A 27,284-nucleotide genomic window follows, 5' to 3' on the forward strand; every position below is an offset into this window, starting at 1 on the left:
TGATTTCAGAACCTATTATACCGCCGCAGTAGTCAAAACAGCCTGGTACTGGTACAACAACAGATACTTGGACCAATGGGACAGAATTGAGAATCCAGACATAAATCCATCCACATATGAACAGCTGATATTTGACAAAGGCCCCAAAACAGTTAAATGGGGAAAAGACAGTCTTTTTAACAAATGGTGCTGGCATAACTGGATATCCATCTGCAAAAAAATGAAACAAGACCCATACCTCACTCCATGCACAAAAAGGAGCTCAAAATGGATCAAAGACCTAAATATAAAATCTAAAACGATAAAGATCATGGAAGAAAAAATAGGGACAATGTTAGGAGCCCTAATAACATAGCGTAAACAGTATACTAAACATAAAGAACGTAGAAGAAAAACTAGATAACTGGGAGCTCCTAAAAATCAAACACCTATGCTCATCCAAAGACTTCACCAAAAGAGTAAAAAGACTATCTACAGACTGGGAAGAAGTTTTTAGCTATGGCACTGGGTTATGACATTTCTGATCAGTGCCTGACCTCTAAAATCTACATGATACTGCAAAAACTCAACTGCAGAAAGACAAATAACCCAATTAAAAAATGGACAAAAGATACGAATAACTACTTCACTAAAGAAGACATTCAGGTAGCTAACAGATATATGAGGAAATGTTCACCATCATTAGCCATTAGAGAAGTGCAGATCAAAACTACAATGAGATTTCATCTCACTCCAACAAGGCTGGCAATAATCCAAAAAACACAAAAGAATAAATGTTGGAGAGGCTGCGGAGAGATTGGAACACTTACACACTGCTGGTGGGAATGTCAGATGAGACAACCACTTTGGAAATTGATTTGGTGCTTCCTTAAAAAGCTAGAAATAGAACTACCATACGATCCAGCAATCCCACTCCTTGAGATATATCCTAGAGAAATAAGAGCCTTTACACGAACATGTTTATTGCAGCACTTTTTACAATAGTAAAAAGATGGATGCAACCAAGATGCCCATCAAGGGATGAATGAGTAAATAAATTATGGTATGTTCACACGATGGAATAGTACACGTCGATAAAGCACAGTGAGGAATCTGTGAAACATTTCATACCATGGAGGAACCTGGAAGCCATTATGCTGAGTGAAATTAGTCAGTTGCAAAAGGACAAATATTGTATAAGACCACTATTATAAGAACTTGAGAAATATGTTGAACTGAGAAGAAAACATTCTTTCGTGGTTATGAGGGGGGGAGGGAGGGAGGGTGGGAGAGGGGCATTCACTAACGAGATAGTAGATAAGAACTACTTTAGGTGAACGGAAAGACAGCACACAGTACAGGGGAGGTCAGCACAATTGGACTAAACCAAAAGCAAAGCAGTTTCCTGAAGAAACTGAATGCTTCGAAGGCCAGCATAGCAGGGGCAGGGGTCTGGGGACCATGGTTTCAGGGGTCGTCTAAATCAATTGGCATAATAAAATCTATTAAGAAAACATTCTGCATCCCACTTTGCAGAGTGGCGTCTGGGGTCTTAAATGCTAGCAAGTGTCCATCTCAGATGCATCAACTGGGTTCAACCCACCTGGATTAAAGGAGAATGAAGAACACCAAGGACACAAGGTGATTATGAGCCCAAGAATCAGAAAGGGCCACATGAACCAGAGACTACATCCGCCTGAGACCAGGAGAACTAGATGGTGCCCGGCTACAACTGATGACTGCCCTGACAGGGAACACAACAGAGAACCCCTGAGAGAGCAGGAGAGCAGTGGGATGCAGACCCCAAATTCTCATAAGAAGACCAGACTTAATGGTCTGACTGAGACTAGAAGGACGCCGGTGGTCATGCCCCCCAGACCTTCTGTTGGCCCAGGACAGGAACCATTCCCAAAGCTAACTCTTCAGACATGGATTGGACTGGACAATGGGTTGGAGAGGGATGCTGGTGAGGAGTGAGCTTCTTGGATCAGGTGGACACTTGAGACTATGCTGGCATCTCCTGCCTGGAGGGGAGATGAGAGGGTGGAGGGGTTTAGAAGCTGGCGAAATGGACACGAAAAGAGAGAGTAGAGGGAGAGAGCGGGCTGTCTCATTAGGGGGAGAGTAATTGGGAGTGTGTAGCAAGGTGTATGGGAAACCCTGGTGGTGTAGTGGTTAAGTGCTACAGCTGCTAACCCAAAGGTCGCAGTTCGAATCCACCAGGCGCTCCTTGGAAACTATATGGGGCAGTTCTACTCTGTCCTATAGGGTCACTATGAGTCGGAATCTACTCGATGACACTGGGTTTTTTGGGTAGCAAGGTGTATATGGGTTTTTGTGTAAGAGACTGACTTGACTTGTAAACTTTCCCTTAAAGCACAATAAAAATTATTTTTAAAAAAATCCTAAAAAGGGGATTTCACTGAATTTCACACATGATACTAAAATTTTAACTGGAAGGGCAAAGGTCTTATAATGCCAAGAAAATTTTTAAAAAGGGAGGGGGAAAGTTCCCTTAGCAAATATCAAGACATTTTAAACTAAATTAAGACTATGGAAACCCTGGTTGTGTAGTGGTTGAGAGCTACAGCTGCTAAGCAAAAGGTCGGCAGTTCAAATCCACCAGGTGCTCCTTGGAAACCGTATGGGGCGGTTCCGCTCTGTCCTATAGTGTCACTACAAGTTGGAATTGACTGAACGGCAACGGGTCTTTTGGTTTTATTGATACAAGAATAGTTGAGTAGACAAATTGAATAAAATTTTAAAAGCCTAGAAATAGAGCTTCAGGTAGATTGCACACTGGTGATGAAGAAGACTATTCTTAGGTTTTATTTCCAAGCTTCAGGTCATGGTGTATCAATGGCTTATGAATACAATAGAATGCATTGCACATAGTAAGAATAAGTATGATTTCACGGAACATTTGTTTCATTTATGTGTTGGGGAAGGAGGAGGGTGTCTTAGTCATCTAGTGCTGCTATAAAACAGAAATACCACAAGTGAATGTCTTTAACACTGAGAGATTTATTTCCTCACAGTGAAGTAGGCTAGAAGTCCTAATTCAGGGCGTCAGCTCATGGGGAAGGCCTTTTCTCTCTGTAGGCTCTGGAGGAAGGTCCTTGTCAGCAGTCTTCCCCTGGACTAGGAGTTTATCTGCACAGGTCCAAAGGGCGCACTCTCTGCCTGGAACTGCTTTCTTGGTGGTATGAGGTCCCCCAACACTCTGCCTTCTTTTACCTTTTGTAAGATAAAAAGTGGTGGAGGCCACACCCCAGGGAAACTCCCTTTACATTGGATCAGGGATGTGACCTGAGCAAGGGTGTTAGATCCCACCCTAATCCTCTTTAACCACAGGCTCAGATGACGGTATGTAACACGTAGGAAAATCACAAAATGGAGGACAACCACACAATACTGGGAATCATGACCTAACCAAGTTGACACATATTTCGGGGGGACACAATTCAATCCATGGCAGAGGGTAACTGATTTCAGATGCAAAATGTACTTGCTATGATTTATGCCCCCAAAAAGCTTTAAAAGACACTGTAAAAGGTGCTGATACAGTTGGTTATTTCTACGGGGAAAAGTTAAAATTGTATTCCTACCCCAACAAAACTCAAAAATAATTTACAGGTAAGTTATATACCGAAATGTGAATATCTAAACTTTAAGCATTTAGCAACATGGATGAAATTGATGACCTTGACTATGGATAGGGTGGGAGGCAAAGTTTAACTGAAGTGGGTTCACATGCGAATAGAAGAATTGGAGCAGCTGTCAACAACTATTCTGGAGTTTTGAGGGCAACAACAAAAAGTGTTAATGGAAGGTTTTGTGAGGTCAGGGTAGGGTTTTTGTTTTTTCTTTAGTTTTTGAGGTATTGTGTTTATTTGCAGATGGGATTGAAAACGAACAAATAATTACTCAAGAGAATAGGCAAGAAAGGATCAGATTTGATTAGAGTGATCATATATTTTGCTTTGTCCTGGACGGTCCTAGTTTTCAGCTGTTTTCTGGTATCCTTCCTGGGTAAAAAAAAAAAAAAAAAAATTTTTTTTTTTTTTCTCCTGGGTTAGCGTTTGTCCTAATTTTTCATTTTTAATGAGATATCATTATGCTAGGATAAATTTGATAAGCTTCCACTTTGTACTTCTACTTCCACTTTCTCCCCGGTCTTGTCTAGTAGTATGTGAGATGTATGAGGAGTGATTAGAGTTTTCACTTAAACAGCCTATTGTACTGCAGATTGGAAGATGCATGAATATGCTAGGCCACCAGTTGATAAGGTCAGTTGAAATTGTGGACAAGTATAGATTAGCTATTTGTGAAATAAGGGCAGGAAATAAATGCTAAGCAGCCCTGCCAGACAGCATATAGACAGTAGCTGGAGCACGTCCTATAATGGCTTTGTCATTTGTTGCATAGTGTAAATCTACAACTGTTCATTTATTATTTGATAAAACTTTTTTATTTTGCAGTAAATCATTTTGGCAGCATTAAGCTTTTTTTTAAAAAAGTACAGGTTCAATGAAAAATTAAGGACTGAATTTTTGTTTCTCAAGAAAATTGATGATGAATGTGTAATACATTGATCATCAGCATTTATTATCCACTGTGCCCTGGCGGCACAGTAGTTAAGAGCTCGGCTACTAGCCAAAAGTTTGGTGGTTCAAATCCACCAGCTACTCCTTGGAAACCCTGTGGGGCAGTTCTGCTCTGTCCTGTAGGATCGCCGTGAGTTGGAATCAGCTTGACAGCAATGGGTTTGATTTTTTGGTTTTAGGTATGACTTCACTAAAAAACCCACCAACCCACTGCCGTCGAGTCGATTCCAACTCCCCTAGCCGTATAAAACCCAAAAATACCTGGATCTACTTCGGAAATTATCAGTTAAGAACAATGGGACCAAAAATGTCAGTTTAACCCAGGCTCTATAGAAGGTATACTTTATATCACTCTGTGAAGCCTGATTTTTCATTGAGATCAAAAAAACTTTTTCTAAATTAAATTAGAACATTTTTGTTTACAGTTTTCTTGTTCATGTTTGAAAAAAAAGTGAAGGAGCTGTTATTGCAGGCTCCATTAGTAGAAAAAAGTTTACTAACAGTTAAAAGATACCAATTTATTATCTGCTGTCGGATGCTTCTCCCCATGTGTCTGTCAGTTTGTCGTACTGTGTGGGCTTATGTGTTGCTGTGATACTGGAAGCTATGCCACGGGTCTTCAGATACCAGCAGGGTCACCTGTGGAGGACAGGTTTCAGCTGAACTTCCAGACTAAGACAGACTAGGAAGAAGGGCCCGGCAGGCTACTTCTGAAAAGCATTAGCCAGTGAAAACGTTATGAATAGCAGCGGAACATTGTCTGATATAGTGCTGGAAGTTGAGTCCCCCAGGTTGGAAGGCACTTGAAAGATGACTGGGGAAGAGCCGACTCCTCAAAGTAGACTCGACCTTAATGATGTGGATGGAGTAAAGCTTTTGGGACCTTCATTTGCTGATGTGGCATGACTCAAAATGAGAAGAAACAGCTGCAAACATCCATTAATAATTGGAAACTAGAATGTATGAAGTATGAATATAGGAAAATTGGAAATCATCAAAAGTGAAATGGAATGCATAAACATTAATATCCTAGGCATTAGTGAGCTGAAATGGACTGGTATTGAACATTTTGAATAGGACAATCATATAGTCTACTATGCTGGGAATGACAACTCGAAGATGAATGGTGTTGCATTCATCATCAAAAAGAACATTTCAAGATCTATCCTGAAGTACAACATTGTCAGTGATAGGATAATATCTATACGCCTACAAGAAAGACCAGTTAATACGACTATTATTCAAATTTACGCACCAACCACTAGGGCCAAAGATGAAGAAATAGAAGATTTTTATCAGCTGCTGCAGCCTGAAATTGATTGAACATGCAATCAAGATGCATTGATAATTATTGGCAATTGAAATGCGAAAGTTGGAAACAAAGAAGAAGGATCAGTAGTTGGAAAATATGGCCTGGGTGATAGAAACAATGCTAGAGATCAAATGATAGAATTTTGCAAGACCAATGACTTCTTCATTGCAAATACCTTCTTTCACCAACATAAACAGCAACTGTACACATGGACCTCGCCAGATGGAACACACAGAAATCAAATTGACTACATCTGTGGAAAGAGACAATGGAAAAGTTCAATATCATCAGTCAGAACAAGGCCAGGGGCTAACTGTGGAACAGACCATCAATTGCTCATATGCAAGTTCAAGCTGAAACTGAAGAAAATCAGAGCAAGTCCACGAGAGCCAAAATATGACCTTGAGTATATCCCGCCTGAATTCAGAGACCATCTCAAGAATAGATTTGACACATTGAACACTAGTGTCCGAAGACCAGATGAGTTGTGGAATGACATCAAGGACATCATCCATGAAGAAAGCAAGAGGTCACTGAAAAGACAGGAAAGAAAGAAAACACCAAGATGGATGTCAGAGGAGACTCTGAAACTAGCTCTTGAGCATCGAGCAGCTAAAGCAAAACGAAGAATTGATGAAGTAAAAGAACTAAATAGAACATTTCAAAGGTGGCTCGAGAAGACATGTAAAGTATTATAATGACACGTGCAAAGAACTGGAGATGAAAAACCAAAAAGGAAGAACACACTTGGCGTTTCTCAAGCTGAAAGAACTGAAGAAAAAATTCAAGCCTTGAGTTTCAATAGCGAAGGATTCCATGGGGAAAATATTAAACGACGCAGGAAGCATCAAAAGAAGATGGAAGGAATACACAGAGTCATTATACCAAAAAAGAATTAGTCGATATTCAACCATTTCAAGAGGTGGCATATAATCAGGAACCGATGGTACTGAAGGAAGAAGTCCAAGCTGCTCTAAAGGTATTGGCGGAAAACAAGGCTCCAGGAATTGATGGAATATCAATTGAGATATTTCAACAAACAGATGCAGTGCTGGAGGTGCTCACTTGTCTATGCCAGGAAATATGGAAGACAGCTTCCTGGCCAACTGACTGGAAGAGATCCATATTTATGCCTATTCCCAAGAAAGGTGATCCAACTGAATGTGGAAATTATAGAACAATATCATTAATATCACACACAAGCAAAATTCTGCTGAAGATTATTCAAAAACGGCTGCAGCAGTATATCAACAGGGAACTGCCAGAAATTCAGGCTGGTTTCAGAAGAGGACATGGAACCAGGGATATCATTGCTGATGTCAGATGGGTCCTGGCTGAAAGCAGAGAATACCAGAAGGATGTTTACCTGTGCTTTCTTGACTATGCAAAGACATTCAACTGTGTGGATCATAACAAACTATGGATAACACTGTGAAGAATGAAATTCTAGAACACTTAATTGTGCTCATGCAGAACCGTTACATAGATCAAGAGGCAGTTTTTGGGACCGAACAAGGGGATACTGATTGGTTTGAAGTCAGGAAAGGTGTGCATCAGGGTTGTATTCTTTCGCCATACCTATTTAATCCGTATGCTGAACAAATAATCCCAGAAGCTGGACTTTATGAAGAAGAACGGGGCATCAGGATTGGAGGAAGACTCACTAACAACCTGCGTTATGCAGATGACAAAACCTTGCTTGCTGAAAGTGAAAAGGACTTGAAGCACGTACTAATGAACATCAAAGACCACAGCCTTCAGTATGGATTGCACCTCAACATAAAGAAAACAAAAATCCTCACAAGTGGACCAATGAGCGACATCATGATAAATGGAGAAAAGATTGAAGTTGTCAAGGATTTCATTTGACTTGGATCCACAATCAACAGCCATGGAAGCAGCAGTAAAGAAATCAAAAGACGCATTGCATTGGGCAAATCTGCTGCAAAGGACCTCTTCAAAGTGTTGAAGAGCTAAAATGTCACCCTGAAGATTAAGGTACGCCTGACCGAAACCATGGTATTTTCAGTAGCATCATATGCATGTGAAACCTGGAAAATGAATAAGGAAGATCAAAGAAGAATTGACGCCTTTGAATTGTGGTGTTGGCAAAGAATATTGAATATACCATGGACTGCCAAAAGAAAGAACAAATCTGTCTTGGAAGAAGTACAACCAGAATGCTCCTTAGAAGCAAGGATGGCAAGACTGCGTCTCACATATTTTGGACATTTTCTCAGGAGGGATCAGTTCCTGGAGAAAGGCATCACGTTTGGTAAAGTAGGTCAGCGAAAAAGAAGACCTTCAATGAGGTGGATTGACACAGTGGCTGCAAGAATGAGCTCAAGCATAGCGACAATTGTGAGGATGGCTCAGGAATAGGCAGTGTTTCGTTCTGTTGTGCATAGGCTGGCTATGAGTTGAAGTCAACTGAGCAGCACCTGCAACAACAATATCGGATGCTTCAAATAGAAGATCAATTAATTCCAATAATGACTTAATTTGTCATCTAATTCATGGAATCCAGGCATTTGGAAGTTCATTCTCTTAATTGTTAAATATCTGACATCATTGTGAATGCTATGTTAAAACCTTTTTCAGAGTTGAAGAAAGATTATTCATTTTGTGGTGATAATACAAATATAATTTTGGGTGGGACACATTGTTATGGTAAAAACAATATTCTTACTAACTTTAGAACTTGTGCAGCAGAAATGTACTTTTCATAGGTTGTGTGCAGACATAGTTAATAATTGTATCTGAACAAGCTGGGATATTTTACTAATCAAAATAGAAATTGAAACCATGGTTGTCAATTCCAAAAAAAAATGGTACATATAGAATATATGATACACGTAGAGCAGCTGAGTTACAGAGTGCTTTGAGCCTTTAAAGAACTATTTTGTTCTTTAAAGAACAGACTGAGTCCAGCACAACTGGTTGGTGCCCAGATACCATCACGGTCTACTCTGACAGCCATCATGATATTCGGTCCCAGATAGAACAGGAGAAAAACATAGAACAAAATTCAAACTCACAAAAAAAGACCAGATTTACTGGTCTGACAGACTGGAGAAACCCTGAGAGTATGGCCCCCAGCCTCCCTTTTAACTCAGTACTGAAGCCACTCCTGAGGTTCACCCTTCAGCCAAAGATTAGGCAGGCCCATAAAACAAACAATAATGTGTGTGGTTCAACCACATATATGAGAGTAAATGGGCGCAGCAGCCCAAAAGCGAAGACAGGAAGGCAGGGAGAGGAAAATTGGATGAATGGAAAATGGGGAAGGCAAGAGAGTTGACATATCGTGGGGTTGGCAACCAATGTCATAAAGTGATATGTGTATTAATTGTTTAATGAGAAACTAATTTAAACTTTGACCTAAAGCAGAAAAAAAGGAACTACTTTGTAAATCAGCCAAGTGTCCTATAATGGTTTTTAAATATTTTTGTAAATGAGTACTATAAATTTGTTCTACATCAGTCATAAAGAGTTTCAACAAATGGAATACATGGAACGTGTGTGAAATTCTAAAGGCAAAGCGTTCCCTTAGATAAAGTCACTATGCAGTGTTTTAAAAGTACGTTTCTAAACAGTATGTATAACGTGAACTTAGTTTTGTAACATATGTAGGTTTATATATGCAGTGGCAGTACCACGGGGAGCTGGGGAGGGAGTTACCCCTCCTGGAGTATCTGTCAGCCTCCTACATTCACATAAAAAATATTTTTATCAATACTATGTAAAGTGCTATGCAGATGGAGTTTTAACCCAAGTGGATTGCTGCTCCTAAGCCTCCCCTCACGAAGAAATTCTAGAGCTGCCACACTCTATATATTATAAACTATAGAGCTGCCACACTGTATATGTTATAGAAATTCTAGAGCTGCCACACTCTGTATGTTACAGATAGAAATTCTAGAGCTGCCACACTCTGTATGTTACAGATAGAAATTCTAGAGCTGCCACACTCTGTATGTTACAGATAGAAATTCTAGAGCTGCCACACTCTGTATGTTACAGATAGAAATTCTAGAGCTGCCACACTCTGTATGTTACAGATAGAAATTCTAGAGCTGCCACACTCTGTATGTTACAGATAGAAATTCTAGAGCTGCCACACTCTGTATGTTACAGATAGAAATTCTAGAGCTGCCACACTCTGTATGTTACAGATAGAAATTCTAGAGCTGCCACACTCTGTATGTTACAGATAGAAATTCTAGAGCTGCCACACTCTGTATGTTACAGATAGAAATTCTAGAGCTGCCACACTCTGTATGTTACAGATAGAAATTCTAGAGCTGCCACATTCTGTGTATCATAGATAGAAATTCTAGAGCTGCCACACTCTGTATGTTACAGATAGAAATTCTAGAGCTGCCACATTCTGTGTATCATAGATAGAAATTCTAGAGCTGCCACACTCTGTATGTTACAGATAGAAATTCTAGAGCTGCCACATTCTGTGTATCATAGATAGAAATTCTAGAGCTGCCACACTCTGTATATTATAGATAGAAATCTAGAGCTGCCACACTCTGTATGTTACAGATAGAAATTCTAGAGCTGCCACACTCTGTATATTATAGATAGAAATCTAGAGCTGCCACACTCTGTATGTTACAGATAGAAATTCTAGAGCTGCCACACTCTGTATGTTACAGATAGAAATTCTAGAGCTGCCACACTCTGTATGTTACAGATAGAAATTCTAGAGCTGCCACACTCTGTATGTTACAGATAGAAATTCTAGAGCTGCCACACTCTGTATATTATAGATAGAAATCTAGAGCTGCCACACTCTGTATGTTACAGATAGAAATTCTAGAGCTGCCACACTCTGTATGTTACAGATAGAAATTCTAGAGCTGCCACACTCTGTATGTTATAGATAGAAATCTAGAGCTGCCACACTCTGTATGTTACAGATAGAAATTCTAGAGCTGCCACACTCTGTATGTTACAGATAGAAATTCTAGAGCTGCCACATTCTGTGTATCATAGATAGAAATTCTAGAGCTGCCACATTCTGTGTATCATAGATAGAAATTCTAGAGCTGCCACACTCTGTATGTTACAGATAGAAATTCTAGAGCTGCCACACTCTGTATGTTACAGATAGAAATTCTAGAGCTGCCACATTCTGTGTATCATAGATAGAAATTCTAGAGCTGCCACACTCTGTATGTTACAGATAGAAATTCTAGAGCTGCCACACTCTGTATGTTACAGATAGAAATTCTAGAGCTGCCACATTCTGTGTATCATAGATAGAAATTCTAGAGCTGCCACACTCTGTATGTTACAGATAGAAATTCTAGAGCTGCCACACTCTGTATGTTACAGATAGAAATTCTAGAGCTGCCACACTCTGTATGTTACAGATAGAAATTCTAGAGCTGCCACACTCTGTATATTATAGATAGAAATCTAGAGCTGCCACACTCTGTATGTTACAGATAGAAATTCTAGAGCTGCCACACTCTGTATATTATAGATAGAAATCTAGAGCTGCCACACTCTGTATGTTACAGATAGAAATTCTAGAGCTGCCACACTCTGTATGTTACAGATAGAAATTCTAGAGCTGCCACACTCTGTATATTATAGATAGAAATCTAGAGCTGCCACACTCTGTATGTTACAGATAGAAATTCTAGAGCTGCCACACTCTGTATATTATAGATAGAAATCTAGAGCTGCCACACTCTGTATGTTACAGATAGAAATTCTAGAGCTGCCACACTCTGTATGTTACAGATAGAAATTCTAGAGCTGCCACACTCTGTATATTATAGATAGAAATCTAGAGCTGCCACACTCTGTATGTTACAGATAGAAATTCTAGAGCTGCCACACTCTGTATGTTACAGATAGAAATTCTAGAGCTGCCACACTCTGTATGTTACAGATAGAAATTCTAGAGCTGCCACATTCTGTGTATCATAGATAGAAATTCTAGAGCTGCCACACTCTGTATATTATAGATAGAAATCTAGAGCTGCCACACTCTGTATATTATAGATAGAAGTTCTAGAGCTACCGCACTCTGTGTATTATAGATAGAAGGATGTCTTGAATATATTGTAAAAAAGTAACAAGTGGTTTCTTCTGGGTTCTTCCTGCAATAAACATAAGTTACTTTTGTGGTAAAGAAATAAAAGAATTTTAATTAACCTACTCTGCTAACCTAAAGGTTGGTGGTTTGAACTCACCCAGCTGTCACAGAAGAAAGGCTGGCAATCTGCTTCCAGAAAGATTACAGCCAAGAAAACCCTATGGAGCAGTTCTACTCTGTAACACATGGGGTTGCCATGATTTGGAATTGACTCAGTGGCAACTACCAACAACAACGCTCCTCTAAAACACACAAAAAACAAACAGAAACTAAAAAGAAATGATAAGGTTATTTGAACTATTTGGTTTCTTTGGAGAAAGGCAAGATCTTAGACCGGAGGACAAGGATCATGCTTCCCCCCACCAGCTGCTAACATGTAGAACACACACTGAAAGTGCTGGGAGGCCGCTCTTGTATTTTATCCTCGTGATTCTCTTCCCTTAATTGGATACTCGTAACTCCTATGTAAGAAGGTAGGCACTGGGATTGCTTTCCACCTCACCTGGAAATAACCAGTTTGCCGTATTATTAAGATGGCTTCTGTAGTGCTGGGGTTCTGGTGGTGCACTGGTTAAGCATTCGGCTGCTAACCAAAAGGTCGGCAGTTTGAATCCACCAGCCGCTCCTACAAAACCCTATGGGGGGCAGTTCTACTCTGTTCTATAGGGTCACTACGAGTCGGAATCAAGTCGATGGCAACAGGCATGGTTTTGGGTTTCTGTACTGTTATATTACATCTCTTTTTCAACTCTCCTTACTTAGTTCTTTTGATTGCTGTGATTTCTCTAGCTTTTGACTCTGAGCCTGAAGTTGTATCTATTTATTTTGCCTTTTGAAATCTGTCCTGTCCTGTTTAATCTGTGTCTGTATACTGCCTGGTTTCTAACTGCTTCCGTTCCTTAACGAGCTTTGACCTTCTTAGTTTATTTGCTGACCCACTTAGACCCTAGACTTTGTTTATTGATTGTCTACCCTATTTCTACACTTGACTCTTAGTCATAGTCCTAGTTCTGGTACCAGATCCTTACTCCTCCTTCCAAAAATAATTCTGGTAAACGGATCATTTAAAAAATAGCATTGAAAATATGCATAATGAGGCGATGTATTATTCCTAACTGAAGGAAAAGCTTTGAGTTTCTGATTATTGGAATTAAAATAACATTTAAGGTGTTTTCTCTGTGTCCCTTCTTATCAGGGTAAAGGACCCCCACTATCTTGCTAGCTAGTTGTTACTGACTGGGAAAATCTGCTTGTTTCCATTGCTTAATCTCTTCTAGCACATCTCATTTTATCACCTTCTAAAGTGGCCAAGTGACAAGTGGTGATTAATTGGCCATTGGTTTACAGCAATTAAGAATTCGTCTGTAACTTCAGGGGCCTGGGAACAGTGTATACAACCTTTCTATGGAAACTTCAAATGACGCTCTAACTTGATATACATAACTCTAGACCATTAGGTGTAAGTGCTTTGTTGTTATGCAATTTGGATATAATTTGAGGAGCCCTGGAATATACTCAAGGATGGCACTGGGTTTTTGTTTTTTTTTTTTTGGGTGGTGGCACAGTGGTTAAGAGCTTGGCTATTAACCAAAAGGTAGGTAGTTCAAATCCACTAACCACTCCTTGGAAACCCTGTGAGGCAATTCTGCTGTGTCCTGTAGGTTTGCTGTGAGTCAGAATCAACTCAACTGCAACAGATTTTCTTCTTTTAATGTTGGAATTTATACAGTTATGTAAGATGATGCATAGTACATATTACAGTTTAATTTATTCATTTTACTCTGTGATCTAGTTAATGAGCTAACTGTTGGGCAGGTTGATTTTTTTGTTGTTGTCATTAATATAAATCTTGGGGCAGTTATCTTTGCTTTTGAAGTCCAGAGTTTTAGTTTAGGTCATTCTCTCCCAAACCATCCTAATTGTTTATATCTTGTTAGTTTGCGCTAATGCACGGTCCTTTGAATAAATGTATTTTCCCAGGTAGAGTTACTCATAAGGGTACTTTCTGCAGGCCCAAAAGTTATGTATATAGTACAGAGTTGGAGAAGAGGTGTTATTTCTTGACCCAAGTCAAGAGAAAAATCTAATTTAAATGCAGATGTTAATCCAGCCAACATGTTTTTGGAAGAAACTGGTAGATAAAAACTGTGAGCATTGTATGAGTTTTTAATCTGGTTATGCCTTTTTGTGTGTGTGTCCTAGGAAAGTTAAAGGAGGAAACATTGATGTCCATCCATCAGAAAAAGCACTCATTGTTCATTATGAAGTTGAAGCTACCATTCTTGGAGAGATGGGGGATCCCATGTTGGGAGAGCGAAAGGAATGCCAAAAAATGTGAGTTTCTTTATTGTACACATGTTAAAAGTAGTGAACTTATGTAAACTTTATATAAACTTGGTGTTATTTTAATCTGCGCAGATGATAAATGGTGGCATTCATATAGACATATTTTATATTAGTGAAGCAGATTATATTAAACTATAAATACAGTTATATAGTATTATTTATTTTAGAGAAAATCAGGTTTATGTAAGTATAGAAACCTGTGGAAAAATAGCTATTCTGATTTATCTCATTTAGTAAATGTATATCATAGGATATAAACTAATTTGTGAAATCAGTCATAAAAGACATGTTTATGTGGGACTTCTTAGCTTAATTTAGGAAATTTATTTTTAAGTGGATCTTGTTCTTCTTATGGAAACCCTGGTGGCGTAGTAGTTAATTGCTACAGCTGTTAACCTAAAGGTCAGCAGTTCAAATCCACCAGGCACTCGTTGGAAACTCGATGGGGAAGTTCCACCCTGCCCTATAGGGTCGCTATGAGTCGGAATCAACTCGACGGCAGTGGGTTTGGTTTTGTTGGGTTTGTTCTTCTTTCTTCCCTGGAATTGCAGAGCCCTGGTGCCATGGTGGATAAAAGCTATGGCTGCTAACCAAAAGGTTGGCAGTTTGAATCCACCAACCGCTCCTTGGAAACGCTATAGGGCAGTTCTCTGTCTTACAGGGTCACTGTGAGTTGACATTGACTTGATGGCAACAGGTTTTTTTGGTTTAGTATGACTTTCAAAAACTGCCAAATGGGCCACAGACCTTGAATTCATCCCTTTAAATCTAGCCATCTAAGAGATATTAGTAATAAGAAGCATTTTCTCGCTCAGTGGGTTTGGTTTAGATCTCCCCGTATCTTTTCTTCCTGCATTTGTGATATTTCCGAAAGCCTTTTGGGAACTGACCTTCGTTAGCTTACATTTATGCTGGGGATAGTCTTGCCTTCCTTTCATAGCTTTGTGGAAGTAGAGATGGCCTCTGATCACCTAGACTCCCTCCCAATCCTCTTCCCTCCATTAAAAAAAAAATATTGATTTAGGGAAGCTAGTTAGAAAAAATTCAATGTATTCTGTTTGGTGATATTAAATATATTCAATTACTTGCTGCTCAGAGTGCACGTGATAGTATTTAGCACACAGAAAAACATTCTATTTAGTATATAGTGTTCTCAACTTGGGATGTTCTCAACTTGGGATGATTTTGGCCATGTCTTGGAGACATTTTTGGTTGTCATAACTGGAGGGGTGCTACTTTCATCTAATGGGTAGAGGCCAGGGTGCTGCTACACATGGTACAGCATATAGACAGCCTCCTTCAACAAGTTATTATTTGGCCCAAATGTCTGTAGTGTTGAGGCTGAGATAGCCTGCAAAGAAAACCTCCTTATTATCTTACTAAAAACCAAAAACCACCTGCCACTGAGTCAACTCTAGTGTCAACCCCATGTGTGTCTGAGTAGAATTGTGCTCCAGAGGGTTTTCAGTGGCTCATTTTTCAGAAGTAGATAACCAGGCCTTTGTTCCCAGGTGTCTCTGGGTAGATTTGAACTTCTAATTTTGGGGTTAGTAGCTGAGCACATTAATTGTTTGCATCACCCTGGGACTCCAGTATCTTACTGTGCTCTGCTAATCTGTCTTCCTTTTTTGGGTTCCACGGGAGACTAAATTACATAGATTATTAATTAAAGGTAACTGAGTCATCCAGATAATCTGTTAAAGAAAAATACACATATGCACACATACATACTCACGCAGTAGACTCTAACCCACAGGCCCACACATTTTTTGTGTCCTCTCATACTTTTTCTCTTTTCTCTGTGTTTGTATTGCTGCCTGAGTTTTGAGTTTTATACATTTTGAGAAAACATGAAAGTCTTTTGAGATTTTATTAATTTGACCTCCAAAGAAAAGCCTTTTGAATCTCATACCTCCATGTTTCAGGAGAGAAATTTAATTTTTAGCTTTTAAGGATAAAGTCAGTAGCTTTATTCAACTATTATTAAATGAGAAAGTCTTCAGGCCTTCTTGACAAGGGGTACTTCACAAGAAAGTCCACCACCTGGAAAGAGTTACTACAGATTGCGATTAGAGTTAAAAAAAAAAAAAAAAAGGGGGGGGAAACCTGAGTGTTTCAACCTCATGATGCTCAAACCTGGCTGCACAAGATTTGGAGAGGAATCATATTGTGAGACCAAAAAACAGCAGAATGTGATTTGTTGATAGTGAAAGAGATTTTATCAATGCCAGAGGGTAGAGGGACTCATACAGATTGAGATAAGTGTGACGTGAACATGTTATTAGATTGGAAGAGTCAGTGCTACAGCCCAGGTCCAGGAGACTTTATCTCAGTCTGCAGCAGTGGGCAGAGGGGTGTACAAACGCATCATCAGCAGAGACCAGTCTTCTGAAGATTTCTTTGTAAGAAATTGGTGGTTGTGGTCTAAAAATAATGTGAGTACTTTTCTTGTGATTTTGGTATAAGCATAATAGGTACAAGTTTAATAGGTTAAGCTGTCTTAATAGGTATCCCACTGCCACTGAGTTGATTTTGACTCATAGCAACCCTGAAGGACAGAGTAGAACAGCACCATAGGATTTCCAAGGCTGTAACAGAAGCAGACTGTCACATCTTCCTCCCATGGAGCGGCTGGTGGGCTTCAAAGGACTGACCAAGCCAAGCGCTTAACCTCTGTACCACCAGGACTCCTTAATAGGTTTAAGCTGCCTAATCAAGATTCTATTTCTTGATTATAAGGATAATCCAGTAAACATTCTACAAACATTTTTAAAAAATTCTAGTCCTACCTGTTTTTTCCTTGTCTTACATAATAGGGAAGCGTTTAGGAGAGAGAGCTACACGCTAAAAGAAGAAAATGTATTTACTCTGGGTGGAAAGATGAATCAGATTGCTAATATGTATGTTGATAGGAAATGAATCTAAAAAAGATTTGAAAAATCTGTTTACAGAGTTTCTGTTGTGCCTCTTCTCAATCAACTTTCTTGAAAGTCTCAAGATTTCCCATTTTCTTGTTAAAATTAAACACTGAGAGGTCTTCTGACAGTGTTTCTTTGAACGGAGCCTCTTTCCTGTCTCTGCCTTCTGATGTGCAGCTAAAACTGTAAAAAAAATATAATCAAAAATTTAGAAACGTTAGAAAATTGGGTCATAGAACACCAAATAGGTTAGTGAAAATTTAAAGGAACGTGGTGTTGCTAGAGTTCTCGTTGCAAACATTAGAAAGCTCTCTAGCAAATTTAAGCCTAAAATGAATTTATAAAAGGCTGTTAAGTGGCTCACAGAATCACAGGAAAGCCAGAGATCTGGGGTTGGCTGTGTAAATGGCCTTTATATCACTGAACTGACTTTAGGAGAGATCATATGCCCTTGAACAATGATTTCTCAGGTGCTGCATATAGAGCGCTTTTCTGAGATCTCCACTCCTGCTGCCTCTAACACTTTGATGTCTGTCCTCAAAAATCAGCCATCTTTACCAAGAAATAATTCTGCATAGTGGCCGCTTTCTTATGTTTCTCCTTTTCAGTCTACACCTTGCATGGTTGCATCTCCTTGATAGAGTCTCTTGCCACCAGTTTGAATGTTCACACTGCACCTGATTTTATATCTTCATAGGTCTCCCTGCTGCAATCCCAGACTGGATAACCTTTTCTTATTGGGTTCCCAGGGAATCTTCTGGGCTAAGTTAAAGAGGAGGGAGGGACTGGTTTATTTATATTTTAATGTACTAACCTAGGCATGTAATGGATTCAGTTGTTCCTTAGGGTTTCTCATATAAGCATCTACCTTTTTTTCTTTTCTACCTTCTGTATGATTACCACTAGAACAATTGAATCTGAAAAGTATCGATATTTTGTCTTGCCCCTATTTTAAGAAAAAAAACGATTGTGAATGTGGTCAAGAAAATGATTCTGTTCTTAGTGATATGTGTTCTCACATGCAATAGTGACTGAAGGCTTTCTGTACATTTACATCAGAAGTACTGTTGTAAAACAGTCTCTGAATATGCCATCCTGCCTGGGAGAGTCTGATGTAGGTTTCATGTTCCGTTTGCCGTCTTGTTTGTCCAACTCAGAAAAATCGTTGCCTTGTAGTTTTCTAAGTCTGATTATATCTAATACTTCTTTATATTTTTACTAAGGAGATATTTTATGGTCAGGTACATTTAAATGCTTTTTAAATTATTTATTTGAAAGAAGTATTCTTTGAAGCTATTGCTTGCCTTTATAACACCTGAGTTGAGAAATTTTGATACACTTGCAGCATTCGTCTTAAGAGTCTCAATGCTAACACGGATATAACTTCCCTGGCCCGAAAGGTGGTCGAAGAATGTAGACTCATTCATCCCTCAAAACTACACGAGGTGGAGCAGCTGTTGTATTATCTACAAAACCGCCGTGATACATTGTCAGGAAAAGGTATGGGAGAATTACTGATTTCTTAGTGCAAAGCCAGACTCGTTTGACTGTGTTTTCTGCTTTTAATATTTGAATGTTGGTTTTGTTTGTTTGTTTTTTGCTATTGCTATGAATAAGTGAATGAAAGAATAAACAGTTATATTAGTTTTCTATGTACTAGGCTTTATATTAGATGCTTTCATATAAAATGATCTGATTTCATTTCATACTAATTTGTAATTTGAATAGATTGTTTAAGTATTTAAATGTTAAAATATATATCATGTGCTTTAAACTATCCTAAGGGTATAACTTTTGTTGATCCTTTTTTAGGAAAATATTACTTTTTATTCTTCAGTGTCTATTATTCTCCTATCATCGATTCCCTCGTAAAAGAACCAAGCCATTAACAGATTAAGAACTAAGCAAATGACTGTTTATGAAAGCATTTCTAAATAATCTAAACCAAAACAAAACATGTTTAAATGGAAGGTTATCTTTGATAGTCGAATGGTTAGTTATGCCTTCTCACAATATTTATTAAGTCTGCATATCTTTCTTTTACCACTGGTGAGTTTTAAAATATGCTGCCCTTGAAGTAACTTACAAGCACTCAGGTTTTGATTGTACTAAATTAAAAAAAAAAAAAGTTAGACTTTTTTAAAATTAATCAGTCTTCCCTCTTGATCCTCAGCAAATAAAATGCCTATGTTTAATGTACACTTTTGTTAGCCCTGAACAGTGTCTAACACATATTATATGATCCATATATATTTGTTGAATCAACTAAATAGCTATGAATATGTTCAAAGGCAAAAATAAGCATTTTGAGCTTGTTTCAAATCACATGGCCGGCACACAGGGTATGCTTGTTAATTATAGTAAGTACCATCTGGATAAGTAAAATATTGTTTATCAAGAAGAATTTTTATGAAAAGTAGATATTTTATGTTGGAATCTCATTGCTAAGAAAACTCTATAAATGAAGAGAGAACACATCTTCATATAGATTCAAAGTGAGCAATGTTGGTTGAGTTGTATAATATAGTTAATACTGATTTTTCCTAATGCCACATTAATATCATTCTGAAGGCATTTATAATAAAATATCTTCAAATAAATAAAACACCTTCACTGAGTTTTCAGAGCAGATCAGCCTTCTCACCACTCTTCCGAGAAATTAGAGAAATATGAGAAAATTTTCACGTCACCATAACATGAAAAAAATGATTCAGATTGACATGCTTCCCCGTATGGATACTAGTGTTTGAAGGCGTGTATGAAATGCTTTGCTGTATCAAACGTGCATTCCGTTTAAAAAGCTATTCCATTTTTCTTTCTAAACTTTGTTACTGGGTTTCAGTATTTTAAAGCCAGATGCCTTGTCCTAAAAATGGTTGAAACAAAACAAATAATATTTATTTCTCTATGTGAGTCTTTACTGTACTGATTTTTCTTTACTCACATAAAGCCACTGTCAAGGTAAATTATGTTTGTTGTAAAATTTAGCTGCTGAGAAAACATGAGCTTATTTACAGTGGCTGCCATCCTCTTTGAAAAGAATAGGGCTAACTCCTATTCTTTGTGAAACATATTAATTATAGAATAAAAATATGTTACTACTCTAACTTATTTTAAACAAACATGTATTGCATGTGTACTTAGGTTGTTTTGAGCCACATCATTAAGATATTTTTGATAGCTTTCTGCTAGAAAATGAAATTGTAATTAATCAAAATAATTCATTATAACAAATGGCTCAAGGTGTTCACCTTTGGATGTCTCTTTAACTTATTTGGGAACAAGTTTAAATTAGCACAGATATGGGATATTTGCCTTCTAATTTATGATCTTAATTATACTTGTCAAAACCATCGCTTAGCAGCTGTTCTTTGTTTTAGCTTTTATATTATCCAGATCATTTCTTTGTTAATTTTCATTTTCGTTTTACCCAAGTCATCTCTTTTTCTTTGCCTTGTTGGCTTTTCTGTTCCTACCTTAATTGAGAATTAGGAAGGGAAAGAAAGGAAACTTAAAATAGACTTTTTGCTTTTTGTTGATAAGCCTGGTTACGTGCATAACCAAAAAGTTAACTAGGGAGGAAGATAAAACTACTGCCTACCATAACTTAGGGGATTATTTATAGATTCTGTTCATTTATACTCTCCTTGATAACCTCATCAGAACAGATGGACTGTAGGTGAACATTTTTCATACATTAAAAAATACTATTCTATAGACTATTCAGTTTAAGGCCCCCAGCTTAGCTAGAATTAAGCTCAGCTGCTAAAAACAGGAATTTACCCAGAAACACTACAAATATAATGCTTCTCATTAAAAAAGAATATATATGTATTTTTTTTTCTTTTTTACAGAAAAAAAAGAAAAATCAAGCAAACCTAAAGATCCACCTCCTTTTGAAGGAATGGAGGTAAGATTGTATTCTGATCTAATAGAGAATTGATTGTAGGGTGTTTCCTTTTTCCATCGAAAATGCATAAGGCACATTATTCAGATGAGAAAATTTTTAAAAATTACTGAACTTTACAAGTATCTGAAAAAGGTAGAAACCCAAACCCAAAACCACTGCCGTCGAGTCGATTCTGACTCATAGCGACCCTATAGGACAGAGTAGAACTGCCCCTATAGAGTTTCCAAGGAGCACCTGGTGGATTTCAACTGCCGACCTCTTGGTGAGCAGCCATAGCACTTAACCACTACGCCACCAGGGTTTCCAAAGGTAGAAAAGCAGTATTTAAATTAATACAGACAAAATTATTTGGTGTGCTTTTTAGGTATAATTTATTCATAAAATAAATAAGTTGTGAAAATGTTTTATGTATTCTTATTGTAATATGTTTTGGAATATTGTGTAATCTATTATAGTAGGTACAAATCAATTTGTACTGCATTTGAAATACTTTGTGTTGATAGAAAAATTTTTAGAATTTATGTATATCCCATTTTACCATATGATTTGTTACTACTTTTGTATTGGAGCCCTAGACCCTAAAGGTCTAATTTTCCTCCAACAAAAAAAAAGCTACTATGAATTCTTTGAAAATTTACATGTTGTTGTAAAGGGCAGTACATTAATCACAAACTGTTTCTTTGACCATGGGTGTCTTAAATATTGTTTTCATTTTTAGTACTTCCTGTCCCTGCCTTTGTTTCAGATCGATGAAGTTGCTAACATTAATGACATGGATGAATACATTGAATTATTATATGAAGATATTCCTGACAAGGTTCGGGGTTCTGCTTTGATCCTGCAGCTTGCTCGAAACCCTGACAACTTGGAAGAACTACTCTTGAATGGTGATTTATAGCTATAAATATTATAATATAAAAATAACCGTGAACCCTTTAAATATCTACTATAATAGAGGTAGGAGTCCCTGGGTGGTGCAGACAGTTCGTGACGGAGGCTCAGGTCCACTCAGAGGCCCCTCAGAAGAAAGTCCTCGTGACCTACTTTGGAAACATCAGCGGCTGACAACCCTGTGGAGCGCAGTGTACTCTGACACACACGGGGTCGCCATGAGTCAGAATCAACCCCGTGGAGCGCAGTGTACTCTGACACACACGGGGTTGCCATGAGTCGGAATCAACCCCGCGGAACGCAGTGTACTCTGACACACACGGGTCGCCATGAGTCGGAATCAACCCCGTGGAGCGCAGTGTACTCTGACACACACGGGGTTGCCATGAGTCGCAATCAACCCCGTGGAGCGCAGTGTACTCTGACACACACGGGGTTGCCGTGAGTCGGGATCAACCCCGTGGAGCGCAGTGTACTCTGACACACACGGGGTTGCCGTGAGTCGCAATCAACCCCGTGGAGCGCAGTGTACTCTGACACACATGGGGTTGCCGTGAGTCGGGATCAACCCCGTGGAGCACAGTGTACTCTGACACACACGGGGTTGCCGTGAGTCGGAATCAACCCCGCGGAGCGCAGTGTACTCTGACACAAACGGGTCGCCATGAGTCGGAATCAACCCCGTGGAGCGCAGTGTACTCTGACACACACGGGGTTGCCATGAGTCGCAATCAACCCCGTGGAGCGCAGTGTACTCTGACACACACGGGTCGCCATGAGTCGGAATCAACCCCGTGGAGCGCAGTGTACTCTGACACACACGGGGTCGCCATGAGTCGGAATCAACCCCGCGGAGCGCAGTGTACTCTGACACAAACGGGTCGCCATGAGTCGGAATCAACCCCGTGGAGCGCAGTGTACTCTGACACACACGGGGTTGCCATGAGTCGCAATCAACCCCGTGGAGCGCAGTGTACTCTGACACACACGGGGTTGCCGTGAGTCGGAATCAACCCCGCGGAGCGCAGTGTACTCTGACACACACGGGTCGCCGTGAGTCGGAATCAACCCCGCAGAGCGCAGTGTACTCTGACACACACGGGTCGCCGTGAGTCGGAATCAACCCCGTGGAGCGCAGTGTACTCTGACACACACGGGTCGCCATGAGTCGGAATCAACCCCGTGGAGCGCAGTGTACTCTGACACACACGGGGTCGCCATGAGTCGGAATCAACCCCGTGGAGCGCAGTGTACTCTGACACACACGGGGTCGCCATGAGTCGGAATCAACCCCGTGGAGCGCAGTGTACTCTGACACACACGGGTCGCCATGAGTCGGAATCAACCCCGTGGAGCGCAGTGTACTCTGACACACACGGGGTTGCCATGAGTCGCAATCAACCCCGTGGAGCGCAGTGTACTCTGACACACACGGGGTTGCCGTGAGTCGGGATCAACCCCGTGGAGCGCAGTGTACTCTGACACACACGGGGTTGCCGTGAGTCGGAATCAACCCCGCGGAGCGCAGTGTACTCTGACACACACGGGTCGCCGTGAGTCGGAATCAACCCCGCGGAGCGCAGTGTACTCTGACACACACGGGTCGCCATGAGTCGGAATCAACCCCGTGGAGCGCAGTGTACTCTGACACACACGGGTCGCCATGAGTCGGAATCAACCCCGTGGAGCGCAGTGTACTCTGACACACACGGGGTCGCCATGAGTCGGAATCAACCCCGTGGAGCGCAGTGTACTCTGACACACACGGGTCGCCATGAGTCGGAATCAACTTGATTGCAGTTGATTTTATTTTTAATAGAGGTGCATGCTAAAATGATTTATACCAAAATTAGGAATGCAAATATTTTACAGCTCTCTATCACCTTCTTATTCAAATTTGTTAACATTTAGTAGCGTTTAAATCCTCTGGAGAATTCTCAAACCATTTAATTTAAACAAGGAAAATCTGGCATTAACAGTAGCATGTCTTTTCTTCTATTCTGAAAAACTTTACTTTTTAAAACAGAGTACAAGATTAAACTTCTAACATTTGTGCATGTATGTAATGTTTTTATTAGAGTTTCAGCATTAGTTTTATGTCAGTAGCACAGCAAAAGTTATGTGTCTTTATAATTTCATTTAGATTGAATTTAACACCAGATGTTTGTCTTTCGCTAGGAGTGCTTTGTAGTAAAGAAAAGGAGATATTAGGCTTTTAAAATCTTTTGCTCAGTAATAACACTATAGACTTATTTTAAATGCATAATTCTCTGACTGTACTTCTTTCAGAAAAAAAAAAAAGGCAGATGTCATTATTATCTGGTTTCCTTCATGTGAGAAAGAATACCTTTTTCTTTTTTCTGTTGCCTGGGCCTCTGTGATGGAGGCTGGACAGTGCACGACAGCAGTTTATAGCTGAGAGCTTGTGTCTCGAGCTGTGTCCAGAGAGCCCTAAGACAGAACTAGGATTCCAATTAGAAATCTACATTTTAACTACTTTTAAAATTATACAACTAATACATCAATATATTCTTTCAAAATAATTAGAACACTACAGATAAAATCTGCTTTGAACATTATCCCGTAATTTGTTATATGAGTTTGGAGTGCATTCTTCCAGATCTTTTTAATACTTTTACATATGTGTGTGTGTGTTTCATACTAAAATATAGAGTATTGCTTTATTTGAATTTTTAAATTAATAGTATCATAATACCTATTTGGTAATTTTTTTTCTGCATACAGCAATATTTTGAGATTACATGGATATAGATATATATAGATGCAATTTACTTTCTTTTAACTACTTTCAATTATTACATTTTATGAATTTATACATTTTCTTTAACCATTTCTGTACTGATGAGCATTGGATTGTTTCCACGGTTTTCAATAAGGAATGTTGCTTCAGTGAACAGTTTTGTGCATGTCTTCTTATATATCCAACCAAGAATTTTTTTAGGGTATGTGTACAGAGATAAAATTACAAAGGTCTTAATGTTTTAAGGGATATTGCCAAATTGCCATTCAAAATGTTTGTGCCACTATATCCCCATACCAGTGGAATATGAAAGTCTGAAACTTTCACATTTTGCCATTGTGTAGTTGGTAAACAATACCTCATTATTATAACTTGCATTTGCCGGATTTCTAACGAGCATTATCATCTTATTACGTTACTAGACTTTTGGAATTCTTCCCCTGTGAATTTTGTAGTCATTTCTGAAGTATTATATATATGCACACATACATATACAGTTGATCCTCATTATTCGTGGATTCCATATTCATGAATTCACTAAGAATTCACTAAAAACACTCAGGACAGTTTTGCAGTCACTCGGAGACACGTATATCCGCAAAGCAGCAAAAAATCCCCAGCTGAGGTCGAGCAAGACTGGTTCAATATTTGCTAATTCAGTGTTCACAGGAACTTTATGGAACATAACTACTGTGAATAACAGGAAGACTGTGTATGGTTTTCGTGTCTTAAATGTTTATATTCTGAATTCTAATCATTTTTATCTTACGTACTTAGGAATAGTTTCTCTCGATTACTTGCCCTTTTTCTTTTTTGTGTATGGTATCTTTTTGTGATACAGAACTTTTAAATTTTGATGTACTCAAATTTAAGTCTTTTTTTATGTATTTGTGGATATTCTCCTATATTTTTTTCAAATATCCTTTAGTATTTGTTTTGTTTTAAACTGAAATTTTTAATTTACTTGGGGTGTTTTTATAACAGCTTTGTTGAGCTATCATTTATATACTCTTTTACAGTGAACAATTCCCTGGATTTTAGTGTCTTCACAGAGTTTTAAAGCCATTGCCACTATTGAATTCCAGAACATTTCATCACCTCAGAGGTGAACCCATGGCAATTAGCAGTCACTCCCCAAAGACAGACTGTGAGAGCGGAGCTTTTCAGCGAGCATCCAAATAGGTCACATAGTGTCAGTTCTCTGGGGATGTGGCTTTTGGGGATTTCCACACTGTTCTGTCTCCCAGTTGCTATTAGGCTGCTGGTTTTCACAGATGGCTTAGTTCTGATGCTGTTAATTTGCAAGGTCTACCATGAAGCTGGGCTAAGGGGAATGGAATTAGGGAAAGTTAAAATGCCACAAGGCTCACTGTTCTTATCAAGAATTTTTTTTTCCCCCCTGAAATAAACACTCCTTGAATTGCAACCCTTTGGTTAATTTGCAGAGCTCTGAAAAAGTTGATTTTGACCATTTTTACCAGTGTTGTCATTCTGCTCATGGAGGAGTGTGTTTTTGGAGATCCTTACTCTGCCCTGCTGGAAGTGCTTGGCCCTAGAATTTATTTTCATTTAAGGTGGGAGGAGAGATTTAATTTTAACTTTACTTTTTTCCATATTGGATAGCCAGTTACCCCAGCCTAGTTGGTGGAATGCCCAAGGATTTGAAACACCTTCTCTACCATATACCTGCCATTCTTTTATTCAACAGATATTCCTTGAACCGTTTTTCAGTGTGAGGTACTGTTCCCATATATACCTGGGTCTGGTTTGGTGCTCTGTCTTCTGTTCCGTTGATCTATTTGAGGATTCCTATACCTGTGCCATGACTCGACGGCACTGGGGTTTTTCTATACCTGTGCCATACTGTTTGTTATTGTTGTTACGTTTTGTTTTTTAGCTAGAGCTTTAGAACATGTAAGACAAGTGCCCCAATTTGCTTTTCTCCCCCCGAGATTGTCTTTGCTGGCCTTGTATATTCCACTTATATATTTATTTGAGAATCAATATATCAAATTCTCTAAAAAACCATGAGGGGATTTTGATTGTGATTGTATTCAATTTACAAATTAATTTTGGGTTGTCATCTACCCTTCTGTAAACTTGGCACTTTTCTTTTGGCTGTCTCTTAATAACCTGTATACAATTCCTATAGCTATATTTTTATTGAGATATTTATTCTATGTACATAACTGTACTAAAGAGAAAAAATGAAATAAAGATTGCCAAATAGGTCGCTAAACCTTTGTCTAAATCTATGACATTATAGAACATTATTCTCCAAAGCCAGGTGCATTTGGGAAATAGTGGATTAAAGGAAACCACATTCCTTATTAAGTAGCACTGCCTGTCTGCGGAGCCTTTGCGTTTTAATGTGCATTGCCTGCCTATTTGTTGGACTTTGGAATAATTTTGTTCAAAGCATATGCTAGACCAGTGCTC

At 38.9% G+C, this 27,284-nt stretch overlaps 1 protein-coding gene across 3 annotated transcripts in view; it reads left to right on the top strand.

The window, feature by feature from the left end:
• KIFAP3 (kinesin associated protein 3) overlaps positions 1-27,284 on the top strand; it is a 267,451-nt gene that overhangs the window by 21,477 nt on the left and 218,690 nt on the right. For all 3 annotated transcript variants that reach the window (XM_049881269.1, XM_049881271.1, XM_049881270.1), the window contains exons 2-5: positions 14,222-14,353; positions 18,629-18,783; positions 21,138-21,193; positions 21,939-22,080. In XM_049881269.1, the coding sequence (XP_049737226.1) occupies positions 14,222-14,353; positions 18,629-18,783; positions 21,138-21,193; positions 21,939-22,080 (485 nt within the window). The remainder of the gene's footprint in view (positions 1-14,221; positions 14,354-18,628; positions 18,784-21,137; positions 21,194-21,938; positions 22,081-27,284) is intronic.

The sequence above is a fragment of the Elephas maximus genome, chromosome 3, assembly GCF_024166365.1.
Source record: "Elephas maximus indicus isolate mEleMax1 chromosome 3, mEleMax1 primary haplotype, whole genome shotgun sequence".
Lineage (NCBI taxonomy): Eukaryota > Metazoa > Chordata > Mammalia > Proboscidea > Elephantidae > Elephas > Elephas maximus.